This window comes from Mastacembelus armatus, chromosome 20 (assembly GCF_900324485.2).
Source record: "Mastacembelus armatus chromosome 20, fMasArm1.2, whole genome shotgun sequence".
NCBI classification, from domain to species: domain Eukaryota; kingdom Metazoa; phylum Chordata; class Actinopteri; order Synbranchiformes; family Mastacembelidae; genus Mastacembelus; species Mastacembelus armatus.
This window is the reverse complement of record NC_046652.1, coordinates 11,462,317-11,485,894: the sequence shown is the minus strand read 5'-3', so window position 1 is coordinate 11,485,894 and position 23,578 is coordinate 11,462,317. Positions and strand designations below refer to the sequence as shown.

The window sequence follows — 23,578 nt, the reverse complement described above, 5'->3', positions numbered from 1 at the left end:
CTTTAAAAGCCTTATAATCCACAAAGGTCAGAGATGGAAATTTATTTTTGGTCCTTGCAAGAGCAGAGAAGATGCCAGATTCACCGTACTTTAGTTTTAATGCACATAAGTGATTTACGCTTAAGATATTGCAGCATGAATAGCATGAATAGTACAGGAGCCTATGTTACGGTCATATGTTAGAACTAAGTCACAAGTGTTTGATTCTCTTTTATTTTGGTGTTTCCTGTTTATAGCTCCAGTTGGATCATCTGACTGGCAAGCACCTGATTAGCTAATTTGCTGTGTTTGGGGTATGGACCAACTATTACACAAGGTCTGAAAATATGCATAGAATATGATGCAGATGTTTTAGGCACATTAGCTAGTACAAAAAGAATGCTTTCAAAAATAATGCAAAAACACGTTTTATCTATTAATTTATTGCAGTAAACAGATAACTCAGAACAATATTTGCTGTGTCCACCCTTTGCCTTTTAAAAGGCAACAGTGCTCCTCTGTCCACTGTACTTGGCAGGAAGGTTGATCCAGAGCTGGATCCAGGCACTGTGGGGAATATCTCACAGTTCTTCTACTGATATAGGTCATCCTCTGTACTCTCTGATTTGAATCCCAGACTGACCTAACCATTGCTTTGTGGGTGTAGCAGTGGTATTCTTGTCCTTTGCACTCTGACCTGACCGCAGACCTTGCTGAAAAAGTCGAAGCTCTATACCTGGTCACTATAAAGCTTGGCTGTTACCCTAAACATCTCCTCAACCAGCTTTTCTTAGTACCAATGGTTGTCAGAAAAGGCCCAAGAATGTCCACCCCCACTTGCACTATTAGCCCCCACTCAGAAACCTTAAAAAAAAACCTTGTGTTTCTAGAGTGTGGCTCTAGAGAGATCGCAATGTAGGTCAGTGTGTCAGCCGATATTTTGGACTATTCCTATTGCAACGTGCAATGATTTGCATCAGCCTCATGTATACTTTGTGTTTAGTGCCAATTTGTATAGTGTGTTTTCAAGCTAAACCACCCAGTCCATCACAGGGCCACATAGAGACAAACAACCTCACACACTCACACTCACTCCAATGGGCAATTTAGAGTCACCAATCAACCTGACATACATGTTTTTGGACTGTGGGAGGAAACCAGAGTACCTGGAGAAAACCCACACAAGCACAGGGAGAACATGAAAACTCCACACAGAAAGGCCCCTGATGGGTTTCGAACCCAGCACTTCTTGCTGTGAGGCAAGAGTGCTAACCGCTAAATCACTGTGCCGCCCCAATGTTTTATTTCTTCCTTTAAAATACATCATCTTACTTCTTTGGGTCTTGTAATGAAAGACCAAAAGGTTAAATCTATCTTTTATTACTCTAAAACTCACCTTCTTTTCTAAACATAGTATACTTTGGACATCACCTACATTGCCAAACTCTATTTAAATGTGCAAAACTCTCACAAGCAAGGGTCTACTGGTTGATTCTCAAGAACAAGCCAAAAAAAAAAGCTTTTGTTTTGAAGTGAAACTGAGAAAACCCCTTTGATGCCATGTCTGTGAACAGGAAGCTACATGTATTAACATTTGTCCCATATTGTGGGAAAGTACTGTCACTGCCACAAGCTTAAATTTGGTACTGACAGACAAATCACCACTTCCCGTGTACCTGCTTGCAGTGATTTATTTCATGCACTGGTAGACAACTGTTCAGTGGTTGCATCCTATTTGAAATAATCTGTTTTCCTATGGTGGTTGCTCTCCATTGCTACTAATAAGAAACAGATCCACACACATATATAGATTCACATACATACTGTAAGCACGCAATTGAAAACAATAACAATTTTCTGGTCTTTGTTTTGGTATGGGAATAAAGAAATTGAAAGAAAAGAAACACCCTTTCGTACCACTTTTACCTCATGTTTTAAGGACTACTGTTTTAGTGTCATAAGCGTATGTGTTTTTTTCATTGGTGCTCTTTTCCCTCCACCCCTTTTTTGTGCACCTATAGAAAAAAAGGTACACAATGTATACAACTCCTGCACATGATGTGAAAGCAACACAGGTTTAACTCAGGACATACTGTGGCTTGAAGAGTTTCACTGAAAACAACAAGGAGTTGACGGTTAACTGACTGGTGACCACTTTTTTTTCTTACTCTGCCACTATCAGACTCTTATCAAAGCCAAGGCAAAAACTTTTTTTTCCCCAGGACCTTAAACAGCAGAGGGAGTGGATAAAGAAATTAAATTTGAAGCAAAAACAAAAAATACAACACAACCATAATTAGCTTGTCAATAATCTATGGTAGAGTTTTGATATTAAATAGCTGAAGGATATATATCGTGATCTTATGACACTTCTGGTTCCCTAATGTTTAATCAGTTCAAACAGAGATGACATTTTGGTGTCTTTTCTTACTAAATTGGCAAATCTCACATTAAATTATAAAAACCAATAAATATACCATGTCAATAGTCTCACTTACTGTTGGAAAAATCTGTGAATCTGATATCCCACCCTGGACTGTTCTGACATATAAAAATTGCAATTTAACATAAGTTTGCTGTGTTCTGGTGGGCCACCATGCAACAAGCAGAACAGAAGTATCTCTACTCTAGTTAAGGACCTATTGCAGGACATTTACTATTCTCTCTACATATGCATTCCTAATAAAGCATAAACATAACATACCTTGTATTTGTTACAAATATCTCCCTATGTTGCTGAATTCACAATCCAATCCAATGCTGACTTCATTCAGGATGATTAAGAAATAAAGGGCACTCTAAGCTCTGGTCCGTCAAACAGAAATTACAAAAGGATATATTTGAAAAAAGAGACAAGCATTCATAAATATCCTTCCCTGTAAATCTACATAGTGATTAACAATGAAGCAATCCGCAACAACTCCAGATAATACTTAGATCCGAGATAAGGTCACAAGACCATGGACTCTTATGTTATGAGTTTTTTCCCAGTTTATGGAAAGACAAGCAATCTATCTGAATATGCCCTATACATTATTTCTGCATGAGAATTTACAATTCATCCATGTTTTTATTGTTTTAAAAGGTGTCTGAAGAGCTTTTCCTCAATAACCCTGTTTTTAAACAGGAATATCTCCAGACTTGAAATTATATGGTAGCAGCTTTTATTAACCCATACTACAATACATACAAATATACATCTAGTGTAATATAGAGTAGCTGTATCATACTCTACAAGGGCAATATTTCATAAACATCATGTATATATTTATGTTTTTCTTTTACTCTCCATCACCCACAGCAATAGAAAAAGTACACCATTTCCAGACAAAAATATTCTATACCAGTTTTACGTAAGCAGGGAAATTGATCTAGTTCAATATCTATATCAGAAAAAAATAAATGTACAAATCTGCTCAATGATCGCACTTTCACAGAATGTTACATCACTGGAAATATCTTGTGTGAAATCCTACTAAATGTTTTGGTAAGAAATGACAGCTAATTAAACTAGGTTAAGGTTTGGCTGAAACTCTCAATAATGGATTGAATTCTGACTATGAGATAGTCCACTAATACTACTGATTGGCAAAATAGCAATAATTACCCACACTCATCTGGTAGATAAGATTTCAAAGCTTCAGTGTTACCTGTTCAATTCAATAAATGGACAAGGCCTCATCAAACATGGAAATGACACTAATTGCATAGAGCAGAGGAAAGTCCACTAGCTACCATAAGTGAGCTCCAACCTGGGACCTAGAATAAAAGCACAGCTGAGGAAGTCTATCAGTTTTATAATTTAATTTGTGTATTCAGCTGTGAGTACTGTTAGCCCCATGCTATTCTATTAACCCCGCTCTTCACTTAAGCCAGGAACTACTGAAAATGCCAAAATAAAGCATCAAAAAGCAATTCCTTGTGGAAGTATTTGGAAGTCTTTCATGTGTCATATCAGTGGAACTGGTGGTTTCTTGTCCAAACCACAGTGAAAACCTTTGGTCCTGTCTTACCCTCTGGACACGTGTTGAGACAGCTATCTTTACCAGAGCTCATTCAGTGGGTTCATATCTGAAACAAGCAAAACAAATCAGTTTAAAAAAAAACAAACAAAAAAAAAAACAGTGAACCAAGAAATTTAAATGTACCATATCAGTGCTTCTGCTTATTTGTTATTTTATAACATACCACAGTGTTTTATGTACAATTAAGTATGCCATTGTTGTCTAAGAAATGTATACTTATTGATGGATGCTCACCTCTGCAGTCTCTTTCTCATTTCTTTGATTTGCTCATTCTTCTTGGTCAGTATCTCCTTCATGTTGCGGTAGGCCGCAGTTTGCTGGAACTTCTTCTCCAAGTCCTACGCACAAAGCATATACAGTGTATGAAATCCCAACAATAGAAAAGGCGTTTTCTTGTTAACAAACTTACCGATTATTCATGATTATTCATGATTCAGGTGACAATCTGAAAGCTGAAGACAAAAAAAAATCCTTTGGTATCCTTAATTTAAAGTTTAACTCTCCAACCATCAAATTTTATTCATCAGCATTGTGTGAGAGTGATTTGATCAATTGAAGCAAACCACCCTGCAATCTGTTGAATTTTGATTCAAATCTTGCTAACTGGTGCACAGATCTATGTGGCATCGTCTGAGCCCTGCCCACTTCAAACTTACGAGAAAAAGAAAAAGATACAAATACACAATCTGTCATGTGATATAACCAAAACTCCTCCATCTGTGTCGGAATACAAATCATGACCTATCATAAGAAACTAATTAGGAAAATATCTTTCTGTGGTTATAACTTTAGATAGTGGTTACTGTCAGAGGGAGATAAGGGCAACAGCAATGCACCTTCTCTGCTAAGACCAGCTGCTCTTGCACTCGAAGAAGCTCATGTTTGGCAGAGATCAGGTTCTCCTGAAGATCCTTCTGGGATGCAGCATTGACACTAAGAGACTTTTCATAGTCCTCCTTCAGAGCTGCTACTGTATCCTCTAGACTGCTGATCTCCTGGGATTGGGCAGCCATCTTAATAAAACATAGATGCAATGAATGGCAAACATTGCTATTACATGTTTTTACTACAGAATAAAACCCTTCTAATCCTGACTTTGGTCAACTACATACATACCAGTTAGGTCCAAGTTAGCATACAAAAGCAAATGACAGCAGGTGTTCAGATGCAATCCAATCCGAAAACAAAAGAGTTAAAAAATAAAAGCGTTTAAACGGTAAGCAAACTCAAAAGCAAAAAACTTTCAGAATCAAATATTATTTAACTTCCAAGTCAAATGTTTAACTGTACCTGCTTTTCACCTTGCACCTTCCTAAGGTCTTTCAGGGCTCTTTCTGCCTTTGTTTTCTCATCTAGAGCACTCATGGCCTGATAAAATGAATCAGAATTTAAAATTATTTATGAACTAGTCTGCTTTAAAATATAAAATATATATGAGAACATTTTATACCTGGGATTCTAAAGTCCGTAACCTGGCTTTCAGTTTATCATTTTCCCCTTGTAGTCTTGCTATCTCCTGGCAAAAGAAAAACAATATAGAAAGGTAGAAATGCAGGAGCATAATAATGATTAAGCAACTTTCTATGCAACTACTCTGTACATGTAATCTATGCAATGTGTTTCTTTACCTTGTTGAGAAGTTCAGATACCCCACCTTCATTCAGTGGCGCTAACTTGGGTTTGCTTAGATCCTGGTTCATCTGGAAATAAGTTAAAGATTGTAAAATTGTAAGGAGAGAACAGGTTTCACTTCTGTGACTAAAACATGTTAGGTTCGTTTTCTGTTACTGTATGTAAGAGATGTAATTGTTTAAAACAAATGCCATTTTTATGCTCATTCAGACTTGTTGTCTTTTTCTTCTTTTCAAATTGTCAAAATAATCAGTGCCTACCTCTCAGGAAGGTGTGAAAAGTCCAACCAATGAAAGAGTGAAGTATTGCATTACACAGTTGATTTGTTTTTCTTTTAAAAGGCTCCATAAAACCACATTAGCCTCAGTGATGTGTGACTTCTGAGCAAGACAGCTACCTGTCTGACATATGAAACTACTTAAAATGTACAGGAGTGCCGCACTGCTCTCTTCTTACTGAATGCTATGTGGGTGTAAATGTGCTTGGAACACATGATTAATGACATCTACACTAATGGTGATGTTTTCGCATCTACATGAGGTGCACAATATACTCACCTTATCAGGGGTTTTAAAGTCAGTCTTCTCAAATTCAGCCACTTGTTCTAACAGCTCCCTATATGGGTAAAGAAGAGTAAAAAGACAAGTCAGAATAATCAGGAAACGCTAAGTAGAAGCTATAAACTGCAAACTAAGGTTAAGGTAAATATGTTGCAATCAAACAAAAGTAATGTAATAATCTGTGATGTAATGTAATATAATGCATAAAATAATGTGTAATAAGTGTAATGGGATGATCTGACACAACTATGAGTTTGCCACTACATTGTTGTTTTTGACATTACAATAATCTACAATTTGGCAGTTATGATTGTTTTGTAAGGAAACAATGACAGTTTAGCACTTATGAAATATGACATATGCCTGTGGTGAACAGATGAACTCGCTGAAAAGCTTAAATGTGGTTTTAAAAAGCAGCCAAACACACGTAGACTGTAACATGGGGCGTATTCGTTGCTTTAGACACCATATCAGTCACGTAGACCCTGAAAAAAAAGCTACAGAATTTGTTTATCCACCCACGACATTCACATTATAAACAAAAGAACATTTCACACATGTAGTGCTTGATCAAGGTTAAAGGTTAGACAAGGTCAAAAGGTATATGAAGTTCATCTGAATATTATCTGCTTTGTACTTTGGATCTTTACAGTGATCAAACTGGCCAACTAGTACTGGCTTACTGCTGAAAATGTTTGTAATTTTATGACCTTTTGCTCTGATACTGAAGATCATCTGATAAAACATGGAAAAGACTTGCTTCCTTCCTTTCACTGGTAAAAAAGAGGAACAGGGTGACAACATTTGACGTGTAGTTTGATTTTTGCATTTGTATTTTAAAGCCAGTAATGTGAAGAAACTCGACTATAATTTCATAACAAATTCACAGATTCTTCTAAACTGTGTCAGTGTGAGTTATTGTTAATCTGTAAAGCCTCCATGACCTGATAATATTTGTGAAAACCTCACATTTACCAAGATAGCAAAGTATGACAAGAGTTCAAATGATGATTTATCTTTGTTACTAGTACTAAATGTGTATGCCTATATTGCTCTATGTTTAGGCTTTTAATATAAAAAAAGCATGGGCACTCTTATATATATATATATATATATATATATATATATATATATACATGGTCACAAGCCAGTGGTGCATGACCACACGACTTCACACAATATACCAATTTGTAAATGCATTATAATGTGAAAATTTTAAATTGCAAATTTAATTCTGCTAGGTGAGATGGTTAAAGATTTAGTTCAGCTAAATTACAAATTACTTTTTTTCTATTATTTACTCCTACTGGTGCCAAACCATGTAAACAGAATTACTTTTAGTTGGAGGTCCCTGTTGCAGAGTTCTGTAGTGTGTGGAAATTGGAGTGTGTTTCTGGTATTAAAAGCATTAAAAAAAATTTAAAAGCACAAATCCTAATAAAATGCTAGGACTGAATGTTTTTCTTACTCATTAGCCTCACTATTATCAGATATTGCTGGTACATAACATAAACCACAGATTAATGTCTTTTGAAGTGTTTAAAATCTGACATGTAACTACTTAGTTTTGGTCAGTTACTTATCAATCTGTTTCCTATGAAAGAAGAAAGAAAAACAATGTAAATAAAATTTGAGAAATTAACAAAAGGGACATTGCTTGTTATGTGATACATTGCCTTAACTAACTGAGTCATTAACATTCACTTATATTCTATCAGACCAAAAGGTCCATTTAATAAGATTTTATACATTGTGTAATAAATCAAGCGACAATAGGACAGGTCATGGTGTCTGTCTGTGATACTGCGCCCCCTCATGACACATTGCTACCTACACCTCTTCTGGTGCTGCTCGGTCTTCTGTAGCCTTTGTTTTATGGTCCATAAATTAGTCCAGCCTGTCTCCAACTGGACTGGAGGCTGCCTTTTGTCACTAAACATCCACAGTTCACATAATAGAGAAACAGAACAGGAGGAGCAAATGCCAGAAGGTTTTCTCTCACTACATGCTATAACAGCTGAAAAGAAATTATATAGATCGTTTTTAAGGTAGAGTTCTTAGTGATAGATACTTTACTCTGCATGGCTCAGAACAAATTAGAGATTACTAAAAAAAAAAAACTTGTAATGCAGGTGAAGTGGAAGATTATATTATAAGTGAACATCATTGTCAAAAGGAAACTTATGCCACTGTGTGTACATGATGCTTGTCAGTGATCTTTTTGCCTGGCACATGACATGCAACAAATCTAAATATAAGCAGTACTGAGGAAAAGGATGTCAGTTGTACAACTGAAGGAACTTTTCTCATGTACACAAACGTGTATTATTTACAGCTCACTTCCTACTCAGTTGTCACATTGATGTCACATTCTGCATCCAAAATCCTAATCTTGTGCATAAGAGTTTTAATTTTGTGCAAACAAATATTATCTATTGTAAATGTGAGGTTGTTGTATATTCCATAAAACTTTAATTATATCATTTATCCTAAATTAAAACGTCATCTTCCATCAAGTGCTTATTAGATGATTTTATGTTGTTAATAATTACAGGAGGCCTTTGTCTGCTTCCTTTCTCACAGCTCACCTGTTCTCCAGTTCTGAGATATCACTCTGCAATCGAAGGTAAAACTTCTCAGCCTGAGAGAAGAGCTGTCTGAGAAGCAACACGTTGGTGTGTGCTGTGTTGATGAGCTCCATCTCCACCTCCCCTCGCACCACAGCCTGCAGCCCATCCAGCATCTCCCTCACTTCGTCCACTGTGAAGGTTTCCTCCACTAGCCTTCAGACGAAACATACATGCACATAGACATACATATCACAGATCCATCTGAACTGAAAACCATTGGTTATATTTTCTTTCAACATAATGTGAGTCTTAAGTTATAGTTAAATTTACATAACAACAATGACACAAAATGTGCTGTTTATGAACAGTCACCTGCTATCTTTGAGTTCCTCAAAGCATGAGTCAATCGTCTTGAGCCTCAGGACTCTTTTTGAACGTGCAAATCGCATGTAATTGATGACTTCATTCTGATGGTGTTCATTAAACCCAAATTCAGCCTACAGGGAGACAAAAGGGTATCATTGGTAAAAGGATGCTGAGGTTAGAGCTGCCAGGAAGGAGGCCTAGAGGAAGACCAAAGAGGAGGTTCTTGAATTTAGTGAAGGAGGACATGAGGATAGCTGGTGTGGGTGACGAGGATACAGAGGATAGGGTTAAATGGAGGCGGGTGATTCACTGTGGCGACCCCTGAAGGGAGCAGCCGAAAGGAAAAGAAGAGAGACAAAAGAGAAGAAATTAGCAATGATTGGCATCAAGGCAGCACAGTGGATTGGCACTGTTAGCACTGTTGCCTCACAGCAAGAAGGTCCCCAGCAGGGGCCTTTCTGTGTTGAGTTTGCATGGCCCTGTGATGGACTGGTGACCTGTCCAGGGTGTAACTACCCCTGCCTTTCACCCAAAGAGAGCTGGGATAGGTTCCAGCAGATCCCTGTGACTCTGGTTAGGAATAAGCGGGTATAGATAATGGAAGGATGGATTGGCATGGAAGACAGAGAGAGAGAGAGACTGTAATAGCGACCACAGTTAGCTGATCAGCTAACTTGAAGAGGATTTTCCACTGCTAATATGTGACAGGGCCCGTTACCCATGACCGTGTGCATGCTGGTATCTAAGAGGATGCTTGCTAACAGGCTACCCGTTTTTGAATCCAGGCTGGACACTGTGTTAAGAACAGAGGTAGCCTTTTAGCATGCTAACTTCTAAAACCAAACGGGTGGCCTAGTTACCTGTAAAAGTTAAATAACAGCAGAAAACTCACCATGATGGCTGTGCGGCTACAGTTAACGTGACCAAATTAGCTTGCTTATGACGTTAAACCAAGCAGATCCAAATGGAAAATGCGTGTTTCAACCTCCAATTTAGGCCACGTAGCAATCAGACTTGAAGCTAATGTAAAGGGTTCTAATAAACTCTTTTGTACTTAAAGTATGACTCGGATAAGAATCTAAATGAAGTCTACTGAAAGCTATAAGATTATCTAGCAGACTGGCAACCTTAGCTATCCAGCTAGCTAAGTGTTTGTCTTGAGGACGCCTTGGTAACGGCGAATAGCGTCATCACCTTGGTTACTGTGGTGCGTTCACCGTGCTACGTAAAACATGGAAGTCTCATCGTTATTAAAATAAAAGACAAATCATTGCAGCAGCTTTGTTATAGTAGCCACATTTCAAATACATAGAGTAGACTAGGTCATACAACGCGAATTAAATGCATTTCGATATTATCCTTCCACTGAAATTGATTTTAAATACTAGCTACTGTGTAGTAGCGAAAACTGAATAAATACAGTTCTGATTAGTGGCTGTGAGCTCTTCCTCATTATAGGATTTTTTAGCACTGTTTCCTTATTGTCTTGATCATCAAAAGCAAACATAAGGAAGAGATATTCAGGCTTATGCACCCACAGCTAGAACTGTTCTTTAAGGTCACAATTAAGGTCAAGATTAAGACTTCTATGTTTCATATATTGTACTTTCATACTATAATTAAACTTTAATGCACCCTGTTATTTATCATTTTATTGTCATTATTTTTTTAGTTCATTTCATCCTCTATTATAGTCATTTTAAATCCTGTTTTTTAAATTTACATATACACAGTGTTATACACACAGTGTTATACATACCTTCAGTTTCTTGTAGAATCCTGTTGTGCTATACACATAAGTTTGTCGTAGGCCTATCTTTTATTTAGCAACATCACCTCTAATCTTACTCATTCGTGTTTACTCATATCAACATATTTTGTAATGTTCTACATTACATCAGTCCAGCTTCAAAATATAGTGCAACAGTAGATGGCAGTATTTAGTTAAAAAAGAAGTGTGAGAGGAACACAGCATGCTATTGTATTAACACTAACAAAGTATTATTTACAGTAAGGTACAGTCTGAGAGCTACTATGGCTGGACCAGGATTAACTGCATGTCTGTCACATAAACTATTGCCATATTCTGTAGTATTTTAGTTTTTAATTTTAAACACATTTCACCATTGATCACATAGCTCACTATTGCATGCCACTATTTGTTTTATTTGCAAGTTACAGTTAAAAGAATTAGTATTATTTGTATATAGGTTTCAATTAATTAACTGACAGAACACAACATAGCTGGTTCCCTATCCATTAATTAAACTTATTTGAACTCATGTGAACCAAATAACTTCACAGAGATTCATGGTCCTATCCAACCTCCATCCACCATTGAAGGCGAAAGGACATCACTATTCATTTTGTTAGGTAAGGCCCTAAGGAAAAAAAAACTTTTTCCCCTCATGTCTCTCTAGATATAATTAAATTAGACTAACGGGCAGCGCATGGTTGGTCACTTAATCAGATGCTTCACAATGTGATCACTCTGTGCTGTCCCGCTCAAGTTCAGTGTGTAACATCAGTCAGTCACAGAGGCCAGGATGTTTCCCCTTTACCTTGAATCACGGTGAGTCACATCCAATTTCAGACAGGGACAAGAAACTACTAGTTTAACACCATATTCAGAAGGAGTTCCAAGTATTAGTTTATGCTTCTCAGTTTTTGTAAGAGTCTCGTATGTTAGTACTATTGTTCTACGGTTAGTTGTCATTATTAACGTAATTTTTAGCTCTTGTGCAGATCCACAATTGGTGTTCAACAGCTGGTCTATGAAGTACTTGAGCAAACTGTCAAAGAATTGAATAAATAAGAAATAATAAATTACACCATACAAGGGTTAAGTGCAGGTTACCGATTTAAAGTAACTAATGATCTCTGCTGCTCTATATTCCTGCTCATATATAATATCTTGACACATGCTTCTGCAAATCATTATCTCTAAACATTCAGGGGTGGTGCTTAATTACACAGATTATTTTTGTCATACAACTTTGTCTGCGTGTGTGTGTATGTGTGCACTTTGTCTTTCTGAGGAACCTTCAGAGAACAATTCTATTGGAGTGAGGTCATTTTGGCTGGTCCTTCGGACTCCTGTTTGAGGGTTTTGAGGGAATTAGGTTAGGGTTAGAGTTGACATTAGGCATTTAGTTCTTATGGTTAAGGTTAGGATTAGGGTCTAGGGAATGCATTATGTCAATGAGTGTTGACATAATGCAAAGATGGAAGTACAATGTGGTTGCATGTGTGAGTGCTCAATCTTTTATACACCCTGGCTGGTCTTAGTCATTGTGTAGGCCTGATGCTGCAAATACTGTACCCTGTCTGAATCTGAGGTATTGTTGCATTGATAGGCCATGTCCCTGGAGGGCGCAATACACGTGTTTTAAGAAATATTCTTTATACTACTGATACATGAAAACCTGCAAATTAAAAAAAAATGAACAGGTTGGATTAACTTTTCAGTATTCTTTCAAAGTCATCTAAAATATCAAGAAGAAAATTACACGGAGAGAGAGTGGAAAACTGAGAAACTGAGAAGAAATAAAGTGTTTTCCAGTTTCCCTATTCATCGGGTTCAATTCACCAAGACAATTTTTTTCAAGTTGACTCTTTGTGAATAGAAAATGTATTCGGTTTTATCTGTCTTTATCTATCTAGCATTGGTGGAGGACATGTTCAGGTCCTTTACTTAAATAAAAGTACTAATAGGCTGTTGAACCATCAATGCAGAAAAATGGCCACTGGGATACTATCATGTAGTCAACCTACTGTATCATTTATTAATACCCATCCATATATGTAGGATTTTACTGTGGCAGTTGGTTGAGATGAATTGCATCCTTAACTACCTTGTGGGTTATCAGACTGTAGAAAATTATTATATTCACTAAAGATTATTTAGCAGATTGCTGATTAGTTTTGAATGATTTATTGGGTTTGTAAAAATGCCATCGCAGTGTGAAACTTTACATAAGCTTTGCTTTGTCTCAACAAAACAAAATTATTCAAAATTTGAAATGATTAGGAAAATCAGACCTACTCACATTTTGGGAGCTGGATGCATGAATTATTACTCATCAGCTCTTTGGCTAATGACACCTAAAGGCCTATTTTTATTGAACCATTTAATTTACATTGCATTATATATTTACAAAAAACATATCATTGGTTCATTAAATATGATGCTTTGTTATAAATTAAACTGCCACAATTCAAAATATATATTTTATATGCAAAAAATCTAGCTATTAAATAACTGTAAGAATGTTTCCTGTTCTAATGTAAGGCAGTAGTTGCATGAAAAGCAAAGATTCAATTAAATGCTTTTAAGTAACGTTACAGTATTTGAGAAAATGTATTTCTTTAGCCACTACGGTACGTTTTTTATACTGTCGACTATTAAGCCTTTGTTTTCCAAATGGAAACAAATTATTCTCCTATTCAATCAGTTCCGCAGTATCCAGTCAGATCATAACTGTTCCGAGCTCTGTTTCGGCTGCGACCATCCAGTGAAACCCTGAAGACAAACTGATCTAGAGTCAGATATCGCGATAATTCCGCGTCCAGATAAGCCAATCAGCTGACAGTCGCATGACAGACATGTATTGCGCATGCGCCGGAGAACGCTCTAAGCATCAGGAATATGGCAGCGTCCTGAGACTTGTTGGGGAGAAGACGGCATATCTGAGCAGCTTCATCACCACAGGGGGGAAACTGAGACCACACGGCCGCACTTTGAGGAGGGTGGGGGTCTGAGGGACGGCTACGAATATCACCCAATAGCGGTTTTACAGGTAAATCCAGTCGTAAGTGCTTGTCGCTTCCATCCATCTTCCATGTTTGGTTGATCGGACCCCGCTGCTAATGCGACTCGTTAGCTGTTAGCTTGTGGCTACCCGAGCATCATCCTGCCACAGCCCCTATTTTACATTTTGGTAAACAAACGCTGGGGATATGAGTGTCTGGGCTATGTGACGTTTTACTTAGGTGGAGCAGTAGTATCGACATCGTCAACACGGTGCCGTTGCGTTTGTTTTTAAAGCGGACACTTAAACGTTTAGGCCTGCTGCAATGAAGCAAAGTTTGGCTAGCTGCAGGAGAGCCAGGTAACGTTAATGCTACTTGTCATGGATTTACCTGACAGATCGAGAGCCAGCGCTCACCCTCAATAAGACGCTTTTTGTCTAACTTCTAGCTTTAAATGTGCAGTCACGTGTTTAACCTGGTTGAGTTTTGCAAGAGAGTCGTCAATGCAATTCAAATGCAGTCACACGAGTTAAAGTGAGGGTCAGTTTCACGGCTGACAGTTCCTGTCCTGGAAAAGAGATTGCTTCATATAATTGGTAAATAAATCAGGGGCCTTGCAAGATTAGTTCTGCAAGCTGTAAAGAGGAAAACCACACCACAGAAACCAGCATGATGTGCACTTATGTTTTTGCCTGTATAAAATGATTTAATTTGACGTTGTTGTAAACCTTCACCTTTTTTGTTCTGTATGTCATTTTACTTTGCTTTTCTTACACTATTGTAGCTTTATATTCAACAAAATTTGAACTGGAGATGTAAAACATTACAGCCATGTAATGATATAATAACACATGATAGGTTGGACCTTGTACCTGAAGATTTCCTGTGGTTTATACTTAGGAAACAACTGCTCTACCTCTTTTTCAGGGCAGCTGTGAAAAACAAGGTAGGAAAAGGGTTTGCTAGGAGTTAATTGTCAGGACACATAACCCGTGGCTGTTCGTCAATGCCCAGCCAATAATTTCAGCATGTGGTTGACATTTTCTACTGAGATGGTTGCCCTTGAGGTCTGATTAAAATCCTATTAGCATGACCACTTGGTGGATCTGAGTGCCAGTATACAGCATATGTTTGTAAAAAGTGTCAGATATATTCACCTAACAGTAACGATTATCTTAGCATTGATCAAAACGTTTATTTGTTAAAGTTTGAGAAAAAGTGGTGAAACCTGTCTGGAACACGTTATCATGTAAATGCGGAGTGTTTTGCTTTGGACTGCATTGCATTTATATTTACTTTCCTCCTGTTTACTTTTTTCTCTTTTGCTAAACTGTTATCAAACATAGCACATGAATAATTTACTATTGATTTGCATACAGACAGGAAGAGCTGGGATGGGCAATCATATGACCCAGTCCTGCAATCTGCTTTGTCTTTTTTTTTAATTTTTTATTCACCAGAAGAGTACAGTAAAACTACACTGCCTTCTTTTGTAGCAGCAAAACACCATGTTGTACACTCTTCACTGCTGACATATATTGTGCTCTGGATTAGATTTATTGTGCAACTCTATGATTTAGTGTTGTAAAAAACTGCTGATGCAAAACTCTGCTCTGGACCGTTCCTTGCACCTTTGTTTCCTAAGCAAGGGGGTCAGTCATTGAGATATAGACACTCACATAGGTCCTCAGTCAGTGTGTGGCTCCTGAAACTAGCCTGTATTTGTGTCCTGTCTTCTTTGAACATGAGGTGCTCTTCCCCATTGATGAATGTTGGATTCCATAATTTCAATGTATTTTGCTGCTTCCTGCCTAGTGTGCATGCTGAAATAGAGAGGAAGGAAAACTGGAGTCTGATTTTTCCAGGATCCTTGCAGATTGCTGACAAAGGTTTCCTCGCAGCTGCCAGCAAATGACTGTAATAACACCAGGAGAGGTCTATGGCTATGGTCTGGTGAATGGTTTGTCTTTGAAGCCTTCATGTTAATTTGTTTGAAATGCTCTGGCACGAAGTATGATATTTAACCTTTATGTTACATCACTATTTTACATAGCTCGATGTCTATATAAAGATGATCAATGCGCCTCAGTGGCTTTCACCAGACTATTGACACATGCTCTGGTGGTGCACTTTTATGTTGACTTTGTGTCAGTGCTATCAGCATGAAGTGGAAGACCTTTTAAAATTCTTTTTTGATTTTCCTGAGCATATTCTATCCCAGTAGTTCCAAAAATCAGTCCGTGATATTGGGATGCATTAATCTGTCTTGTTGGATAATTACTGTTTACCCTGCATTAGCTCTGTAGCAGAGGGAGTGTCTTGTGGGAGTCTTTCCCTTTTAGCTGTAGAATGTTGAATGACTGTGTGAAGTGTGTATAGCAGTATATTGTGAGTGTAAGTGTGTTACTTAAACTTAATGTAGTGAGGACTTCTGGGTTCAGGTAATTTATTTTGTGACTTCCCAATAGAGAAGACCTCAATAATTTTGCCGTGTTACTAAAAATATAATGCTTTCCTTCAAGTGATGCCCAAATAAAGATCTTACAGCTTTTAATTTTCTGAATTCTGTGTTGAATATTTAGAAAATCTTGCTGTTTGGTCCTGGTAATTATTTTTCTCTGTGTTGTAGGTCCTGTAAAAAGATGAATGTCATCAAAGACAACAAAGACCTGGCCTGTTTCTACACAACAAAACACTCCTGGAGGGGAAAGTAAGACATACTTTTTTTTAAATTTATTTTTTTAACCACACTCCTGATATTTCCGGACAGACTTGCCTATTTCATATCATCTTTGTAACATATTGGTTTACAAGGCACCATTATTCTTAGCTCATTACCTTGTGAAGGAGGTTTAGGAAAATCCTGAAATCCTGACTCAGTGATTCCATTGTGTTGGCTTCCTTATCTCAGTTAAGGATAGGAGGTCTGTAGGCCACTGTCTATAGTCACAGATCAGCACAATGGACTCGTTTTGTAGAGGTCTTATGAAATGTAACCCAAAAAACAGGCAGTAAACAATGCATTGAACTAGTCTTAAGGAAGATGACTGGCCTTCATTTTTTTGTCCAGATACAAAGCATAAAAAGCTGCCAAGTGTTCCCTCACAATGTATTACATCAGGTAATAGAATAAAACAACACCTTCATTCTAGCACTGTGCTGATTACAGTAGATGTTACATACTCAATATAAGACATTCATTACCATTATAGACTAGGTTGATATCTGCCTTTTATCGTTACTTTATAAGTTTTACAAAATTGATAATTATTTGCAAAGTAATTAATGTAGGGGAAGTGTTGGATTTCAAATTTTTTCATTAATTGTTGTCTTCCTTTTTTGTTTATTTAGAACAGAAAGGAAGTGTCACTATCATAGCACATATGTGCAGTTTGTCTTGTGGAGCTATAACACTTCCTTTATCCTTATGTGAAGATATTTATATAAAAACAGTACAGTATATTACAGTCAACATGTCTGAATGGTCCTTTGTTTATGAGCTTTTGCTGGTCAATTATATTTTATATGATACAATATCTGAATTCTCACTTTGAATAGGGTTTTTTTAGATAATGGTTAAATCACAGTGTATACCTTAAACTAGATGGGATGTTATGTTTGTACTTGGTGGCTCTCAAAGCTAACAGAATAGGCAAGCTCCTATTTGAACAATAGGCCAAGGGGATCACATTACCAATACCTGCTTTCCAAATGTGTTTGTCCCATTAGGGCCTGTCATTGACTTAGGTAACTTAAGCAGAGCATTATCCATCATCAGAGCTTCATCCTGCTAATGCTTCCTCGAGTGTCTGGCGAGACAAGTATTGATGTATGTGTGGTGGACAATAGAGGGAGATGCCCCGCTTAGAACAACACAGTGACGCAGTTTGAACCCACAGTGGTGGTTTATCTGACTGAATCGACATGTCAGCTTACCCTTAACATTTATTGGTTATTTTTATAGAGAGAAAGAGACAGCAAAATGAAAGTGTACAGGAATACAGAATGTGCATAGAGAAATGAAAATGAAAGTGTTTGGTGCTTGTGTAATGTGATTCTGTGGTTTATCTGTGAAGTGCAACTAAAGTTGCACACATAAATGTACAAATACTGGTAACCAAAGATTAACATTTGACAGCAGTGTCGTCCATCCACGCATCCATTTTCTATAGCGCTTATGCTGGAATGTCCAGGGTTGGTGTGCTGGAGCCAATCCCAGACACTGGTCGGGAGGTGCAGTACACCCTGACAGATCTCCAGTCTGTCGCAGGGCTGACACATAGAGACAAATACTACAGTATTCTCATGAACAGATCAAATGAAGATTAAAGAAAATAAATACAGCATTCAAACTTATTTTTTCTCCAGTGTCAAAGCAAAGCAAGCACAGCTGTTAGCCAAAGCAGAATGTGCCAAGTTTTGCCTTTAGTCTAATTGCCCATGTCCCAATACAGGGTAAGGTAGACACAGGATAATTTCTGATTTAAAGAGTTATATTTAGCACATACATAAAAGGAGCATAGCTACACAACGTGCAAGCAGAAAAGATTCTTTTTCAGTCCTTTTTCTTTTTTTTAGCAATTATAGTCAGTATTATTTGTTGTGCAGTTTTTATTTGCAGAATATTTCTCTTTTATACCAAGTGCTGATATTTAAAATGTCAGTTAAAATGAAAATAGCACAAGAATTAGTAAATTTGATGCATCGGCTCCAACGTTTCTATCCAGACCAGATGGGTCTGGAGAGATGTGGAGAGTATCAGCCATCTGTTTTACCAAGTGTTGAAGTTTGGTGTTGGCTTTGTAGTTTCCCCTGTTTTGTTGTCCTTTTAAAACAGTTGTGTTTTTTAGTGTTTCAGGCTGTATGGTGACAGTCAAATTTGTAAAAATTGTTGAAGCACTTGGAGTCTGAGTTACATTGAAATCTGGCCTGAGAAACGTTTCTGAAACAGTTAAACTACAGTAGACTTCAACTCTTGTAGTATGTGTCCAGCTCTAGTGGTACAGTGACATTTTCCACTCTCTGTCCTCATGATCATGTTTAATTCAAGTCTTGTGACTGTAGCTTTTAGAGAATATTAGATTTGTTGGTATGTTTCCTCCTAATGAAGTATATTTTTATTACTCTTAAGCAAATACATTCTGAGTTTCCTGTATCATTTTTTATTTCCAAATACAGGGTTTCTGTATTATTTTTCATGAAACTGTAAATAACAGTCTTCTTTGAATCTTTTTAAAAGCTGTTATATGTCTGAATATTGTTCCTTCAATGAGGAAGCCTAGCTGCTATTTGCTCCATTAATATTTTTCATTAATTGTTTTGTATACCAGCACATGTATGTTTGTTCAGTCTTTCACTTGGTCCCTTTGTTGTACAGTATATTGTTCACATTCAACTCTCCCTCGACCACCCTCTGCGTTTATGAAATTCAGTGTTTGTTGGGCCTTGCTTTGATGATTATGGATTGTTGTCTGAGATTTGTATTGAGTCAAACAATGTTTAATTCAGCCTTCACTGTGAGAAAGGGACCATGTTGTGCTAAATGAATAAGGTGGATGTTTTTTCACATCATCTGTCTTACAAAAAGCCCATGAAAAGACCAAAACAACAATGAATTCATCTTAATGGCATGTATTGTTTGTTTATCTTAAACCTGATTTAGTTCATTCATATGTGCCATAGAGCTCCATCTTCTTCTTTTCCTTTCGGCTGCTCCCTTCAGGGGTTGCCAGAGTGAATCATCTGCCTCCATTTAACCCTATCCTCTGTGTCCTCCACCCCCATACCAACTATCCTCATGTCCTCCTTCACTACATCCAAGAACCTCCTCTTTGGTCTATGTGCTCTAGAACTCCATGGTTGTCTAAAACTACAAAAACACATCAGTGAGCCAAAACCTAATGCTGGATGACCTTAAACTTCTTCATTACAAAAAATTTTACATGTTAGTTTATCATATCTTCCATTTATTGTCTTTAAGTCTGTATACAATAGTACTTATAAGACAGATTTGACTAAATAAGCTGATGGCATAACTTTCTGATGGAGAAAAGTAACTCATCATGTGGTCAGGAGATTCAGAAACTTATTCAGAGTTTTTAATTTTCTAATGCTTACTTTTTTCAAATTCAAAGAAAAAACAGCAGTTGGTTACAGTACATTGGAGCTATGTTCCCAAGTAGGGTCAGTGGTCTCTGCCTTACAGAACAAAAGTGCTAATATTTTACATAATATGTGGCTGACTGATTCATTTTTGAAAAGTTTTTGCATAAGCAAAATCATATTTCAGTTACACAGGCAATGTGTGTAATCAGTTAAGGTGGATTTATTGATGTTTTGGGTTTTTTTTTTTAAAGAAAAACATAGAAAATCACCAGTTTTACTCATGTGGAGAGGCTGCTGTGAAAAGACATAGTGAGATACAGGAAGTTGCTTAACATGATCTATTATGAAACCTTTTAAGTAGGAGGAATATGACTTTCCATATAGCAGCTAAAATGAAGAATAACCTGTTACTTAATCACAAACTATCTGTGGTGTAGGTTGGTGTAACTGGTGTTACCTGTAACACTTATTTATAGCTTAAAGTGTTAAAGGAACATACCGAATGCTTATATTTTTAATATTTAAAGACATGCTCCAGCTATTAAATGGCTGAAATTAGACTGTCAAGTACAGAATGAAATGCATTTAAAGTCATTTAGATGACACACTTTGAGATCACGACTATAGTGGCTGGCTTTGCATCTAGTGTTTGGTGCACACAGTTAAAATGAAACTTGATGTATTGTTAGCCTTAGCAATACACACTAGCTGGGGAGGGTTAGATATTGACAGGGTACTAAGATAGAATTAAGGAAAAAATTAGCCTCACAGAGAATGAATAATTGACTAGGTCTGTGCTGATACTTAGCACCAAGGTCAATATGTCTGAAGATGCAGCATGATGAGATCAGACGCAGTTCTACAGGCTTTCTAATGGTGAGGTATCTAAAAATGACATGGTATTTTTATAATTGTCAGGGAGGAATAATACCGCTGGTAGAACGTGCATGGACCTAATATTCCACTGGTTTTTCCTCGGGCTGTTCTCTTTTCTGTCCATTTGTGTTAGTCATGTACTCTATACAAAAGTAGAAATGCATTACGTGGAAATAACCATTTTGATTTCCTTTTATTCTGCTGTGTGATTAAAATTAACTGTCTAAATAGTAACTTCACCAGGCTCAATGAGGATGTGTAAGAAAGAAAAGAACCAAGTCAGGATGTTCAGTGTGCAGTGGAGGTGCCAAAGAGTATTATATTAAATAAGGATATATACTGTATATATGAGATGCATTTATTGTTCTCATGTGTGAGATTAGACAACAAGCAGAATGTTATGAACTGGGCAAAAAATACCAGCTGAATCAGTTCCCAAACTTCATTGTGATTAAGCACACACATACGTGCTTGCATGCTGATATACACACACACACACACACACACACACACACACACACACACACACACACACACACACACACACACACACACACACACAAACACACACACTCACAGTGTTAAACATGAAGATTGGCAAACTAGAATTTCACACTTCCTTCCTACTATGTTGGAAGGCCCAACTCTAACAATTCTGATGAATTCGTGTTGTTACAATGTGAAAGAGTGACTCATTACAGAATTGCTTATGTCCATGGAGCTCATTTCTAATCACTGTGACCTAATGTGGGAAATTAAACTTAAAAAACTGGACATAATGTATAAATATTCTGAAATCCCAACTGCACCAAAAAAAATGCTTGTAACAAGTGACTAATACTTAACAGGAAGAATTTAAGCTACATGTTCAAATTTTCAGTCCAGCTCTGCACCTAGTTTTTCAGCATTTAAACTGGTGTTCCTGCTTATTATCTTTTTACCCTGTTGGTGTCTGTTCTTGACCAGTGACTCATACAAATGTCTGGAAACTGACAAAACAAACCTGGATGATATCATTAGGTAACTGAGCCCCCCAGTGACATTGCCTGCCCTTGAATCATTATTAGCTTATAGAGGGCTACAATGGGATAGCAGATGGACATGCTCTTCTTACCATCCAGCCTTCTGTCAGACGTATTGGAGCTTTAGTTATAATGTGATATACAACATTTGGCACATAGGAAATCTTCAGATCGTAGTTTAACAGTATTTGGAGTTGCCAAAACTAACTCTTTGCGGTCTTACATGAAAAAAAAAAAGGCACATATTCACCAAATTTACAGTTATCATTCTAACTCATCTCATCACTGCCTTCCAGGTATAAGCGAGTCTTCTCAGTGGGAACTCATGGCATTACCACGTACAACCCTGCCACGCTAGAAGTAACAAATCAGGTCAGTATACATGCAGCCTGTCATACAGAATCTGTGTCTTCCATACAGTAGCTGGTGCCAGCAAGGTGTGCTGGTCTTGGATCCTTGTGACTACTGAAGAACATAACTTTTGCTAAGAGCCGAAAGCTGTATTTCATAACTTGGGCTTAGCCATTAAATATGCTATGCTTTCAGTACTGCAGTGAATGTGCAACCGCATGTCTTAGAATAAGAGCAAAAATATCTCAATCAATATCCATTATGCATGAAAGCTACTATTTTAACCCCTTCGGTCAAGAAAATGGCTAAACAGGATATCATTGTGGGTATTTTAACGAAAAAGTACAGTAAAAATAACATCGGTAATACTTTAAACCACCTCTTCAGCATTTATACACAGTATATAGTCATTTAAGAAATGGTTTATAACATGTTCAAGTAATATTATGCAGTTCTAAAGACATTTTTCATCATTGTACCTTATTTTATGTAGACACATTTATATTAGTAACAACAATTTTAGTATATTTTCATTCATTCATTTTTTTTTTTTGTCCAGCAGAATCCACTTTTCGGTGGCCACAGAAGGAGTTATAATTGTGCTTACATTAAACCATTTACAAAAAGTTATAAATAAGTGTAGTGTGTTTGCAATAAATGACACATTTTTGTTCATTTTCCTTGTTTTAATCTCCCAGCATATTTATTTTTTTGTTGTTGCTATCTATGTTGACAGTGGCCTTATGGAGACATCTGTGGCATTGGTCCGGTAGGAAAAGGTCAGGGAACAGAATTCAACCTCACATTCCGCAAAGGCAGCGGCAAGAAGTCAGAAACGCTCAAATTTTCAACAGAGCACCGAACAGAACTGCTTACAGAAGCACTGGTGAGGGAAAACTTTGCTGCCATTATTCTGGATGACTACAGACAGACCTAATTTGCATATTCTTAAAATATAATGTGGTGTTTGATGTGGTTTTTCAAAACAGCAGTATTAAGTATTTCCTTTTAGTTGTACTTTTATGATGTAGACAATGTTTTTAAAAGTCTTAACTGTGATTATTTTCTATCTAGCTGTGTAAGTCAGTATTATCATATAATATCATATAATATCTTTTTTTCTTATTTCCAGAGATTTAGAACTGAATTTTCAGAGGGAAAGATAACTGGAAGGGTAAGTACTAAGATCTAGTAAAACAAATGTTATGATAAAAAAATAAATAAATAAATATATATATATATATATATATACACATATATATATATATATATATACACACACACACACACACACACACACACAGTGGGTACGGAAAGTATTCAGACCCCTTTTAAATTTT

The 23,578-nt window shown here is 36.9% G+C and overlaps 2 protein-coding genes across 6 annotated transcripts in view; one reads left to right on the top strand and one right to left on the bottom strand.

Annotated features, from left to right (window-relative positions):
- Window positions 1–3,132: 3,132 nt before the first annotated feature.
- lztfl1 (leucine zipper transcription factor-like 1) lies at window positions 3,133–10,297 on the bottom strand. Of its 2 annotated transcripts, none has more exons than XM_026292908.1 (10): window positions 10,025–10,297; window positions 9,139–9,263; window positions 8,785–8,979; window positions 6,194–6,251; window positions 5,633–5,704; window positions 5,455–5,520; window positions 5,295–5,372; window positions 4,841–5,017; window positions 4,239–4,342; window positions 3,133–4,050 (listed from the first exon to the last, which is right to left on the bottom strand). In XM_026292908.1, exons 1-10 carry the CDS (start codon window positions 10,025–10,027, stop codon window positions 4,032–4,034), a joined length of 897 nt encoding a protein of 298 aa, XP_026148693.1. In that variant the 5' UTR covers window positions 10,028–10,297; the 3' UTR covers window positions 3,133–4,031. The 2 variants fall into 2 exon arrangements, with proteins under 2 accessions (XP_026148693.1, XP_026148694.1); XM_026292909.1 differs by having other exon boundaries at window positions 4,841–4,999.
- A 3,471-nt stretch (window positions 10,298–13,768) lies between these two features.
- Window positions 13,769–23,578, top strand: part of dnajc13 (DnaJ heat shock protein family (Hsp40) member C13) — a 33,409-nt gene continuing 23,599 nt past the window's right edge. For all 4 annotated transcript variants that reach the window (XR_003294727.1, XM_026291938.1, XM_026291937.1 and 1 more), the window contains exons 1-5: window positions 13,769–13,931; window positions 16,514–16,594; window positions 22,184–22,259; window positions 22,975–23,124; window positions 23,371–23,412. Coding sequence is in view for 3 of the 4 variants with exons in the window: in XM_026291938.1 (XP_026147723.1) it covers window positions 16,527–16,594; window positions 22,184–22,259; window positions 22,975–23,124; window positions 23,371–23,412 (336 nt within the window). In the remaining variant the exon portion in view is untranslated. The remainder of the gene's footprint in view (window positions 13,932–16,513; window positions 16,595–22,183; window positions 22,260–22,974; window positions 23,125–23,370; window positions 23,413–23,578) is intronic.

Bases quoted from the DNA above. Each gene is read 5' to 3' on its own strand.
- lztfl1 (XM_026292908.1), bottom strand. The intron at 5,705-6,193 runs GTGAGTATATTG...ACTTATTTCCAG, and splicing joins ACTTTAAAACCCCTGATAAG to ATGAACCAGGATCTAAGCAA. The intron at 4,343-4,840 runs GTGCATTGCTGT...CTTTGTGCGTAG, and splicing joins AGCTGGTCTTAGCAGAGAAG to GACTTGGAGAAGAAGTTCCA.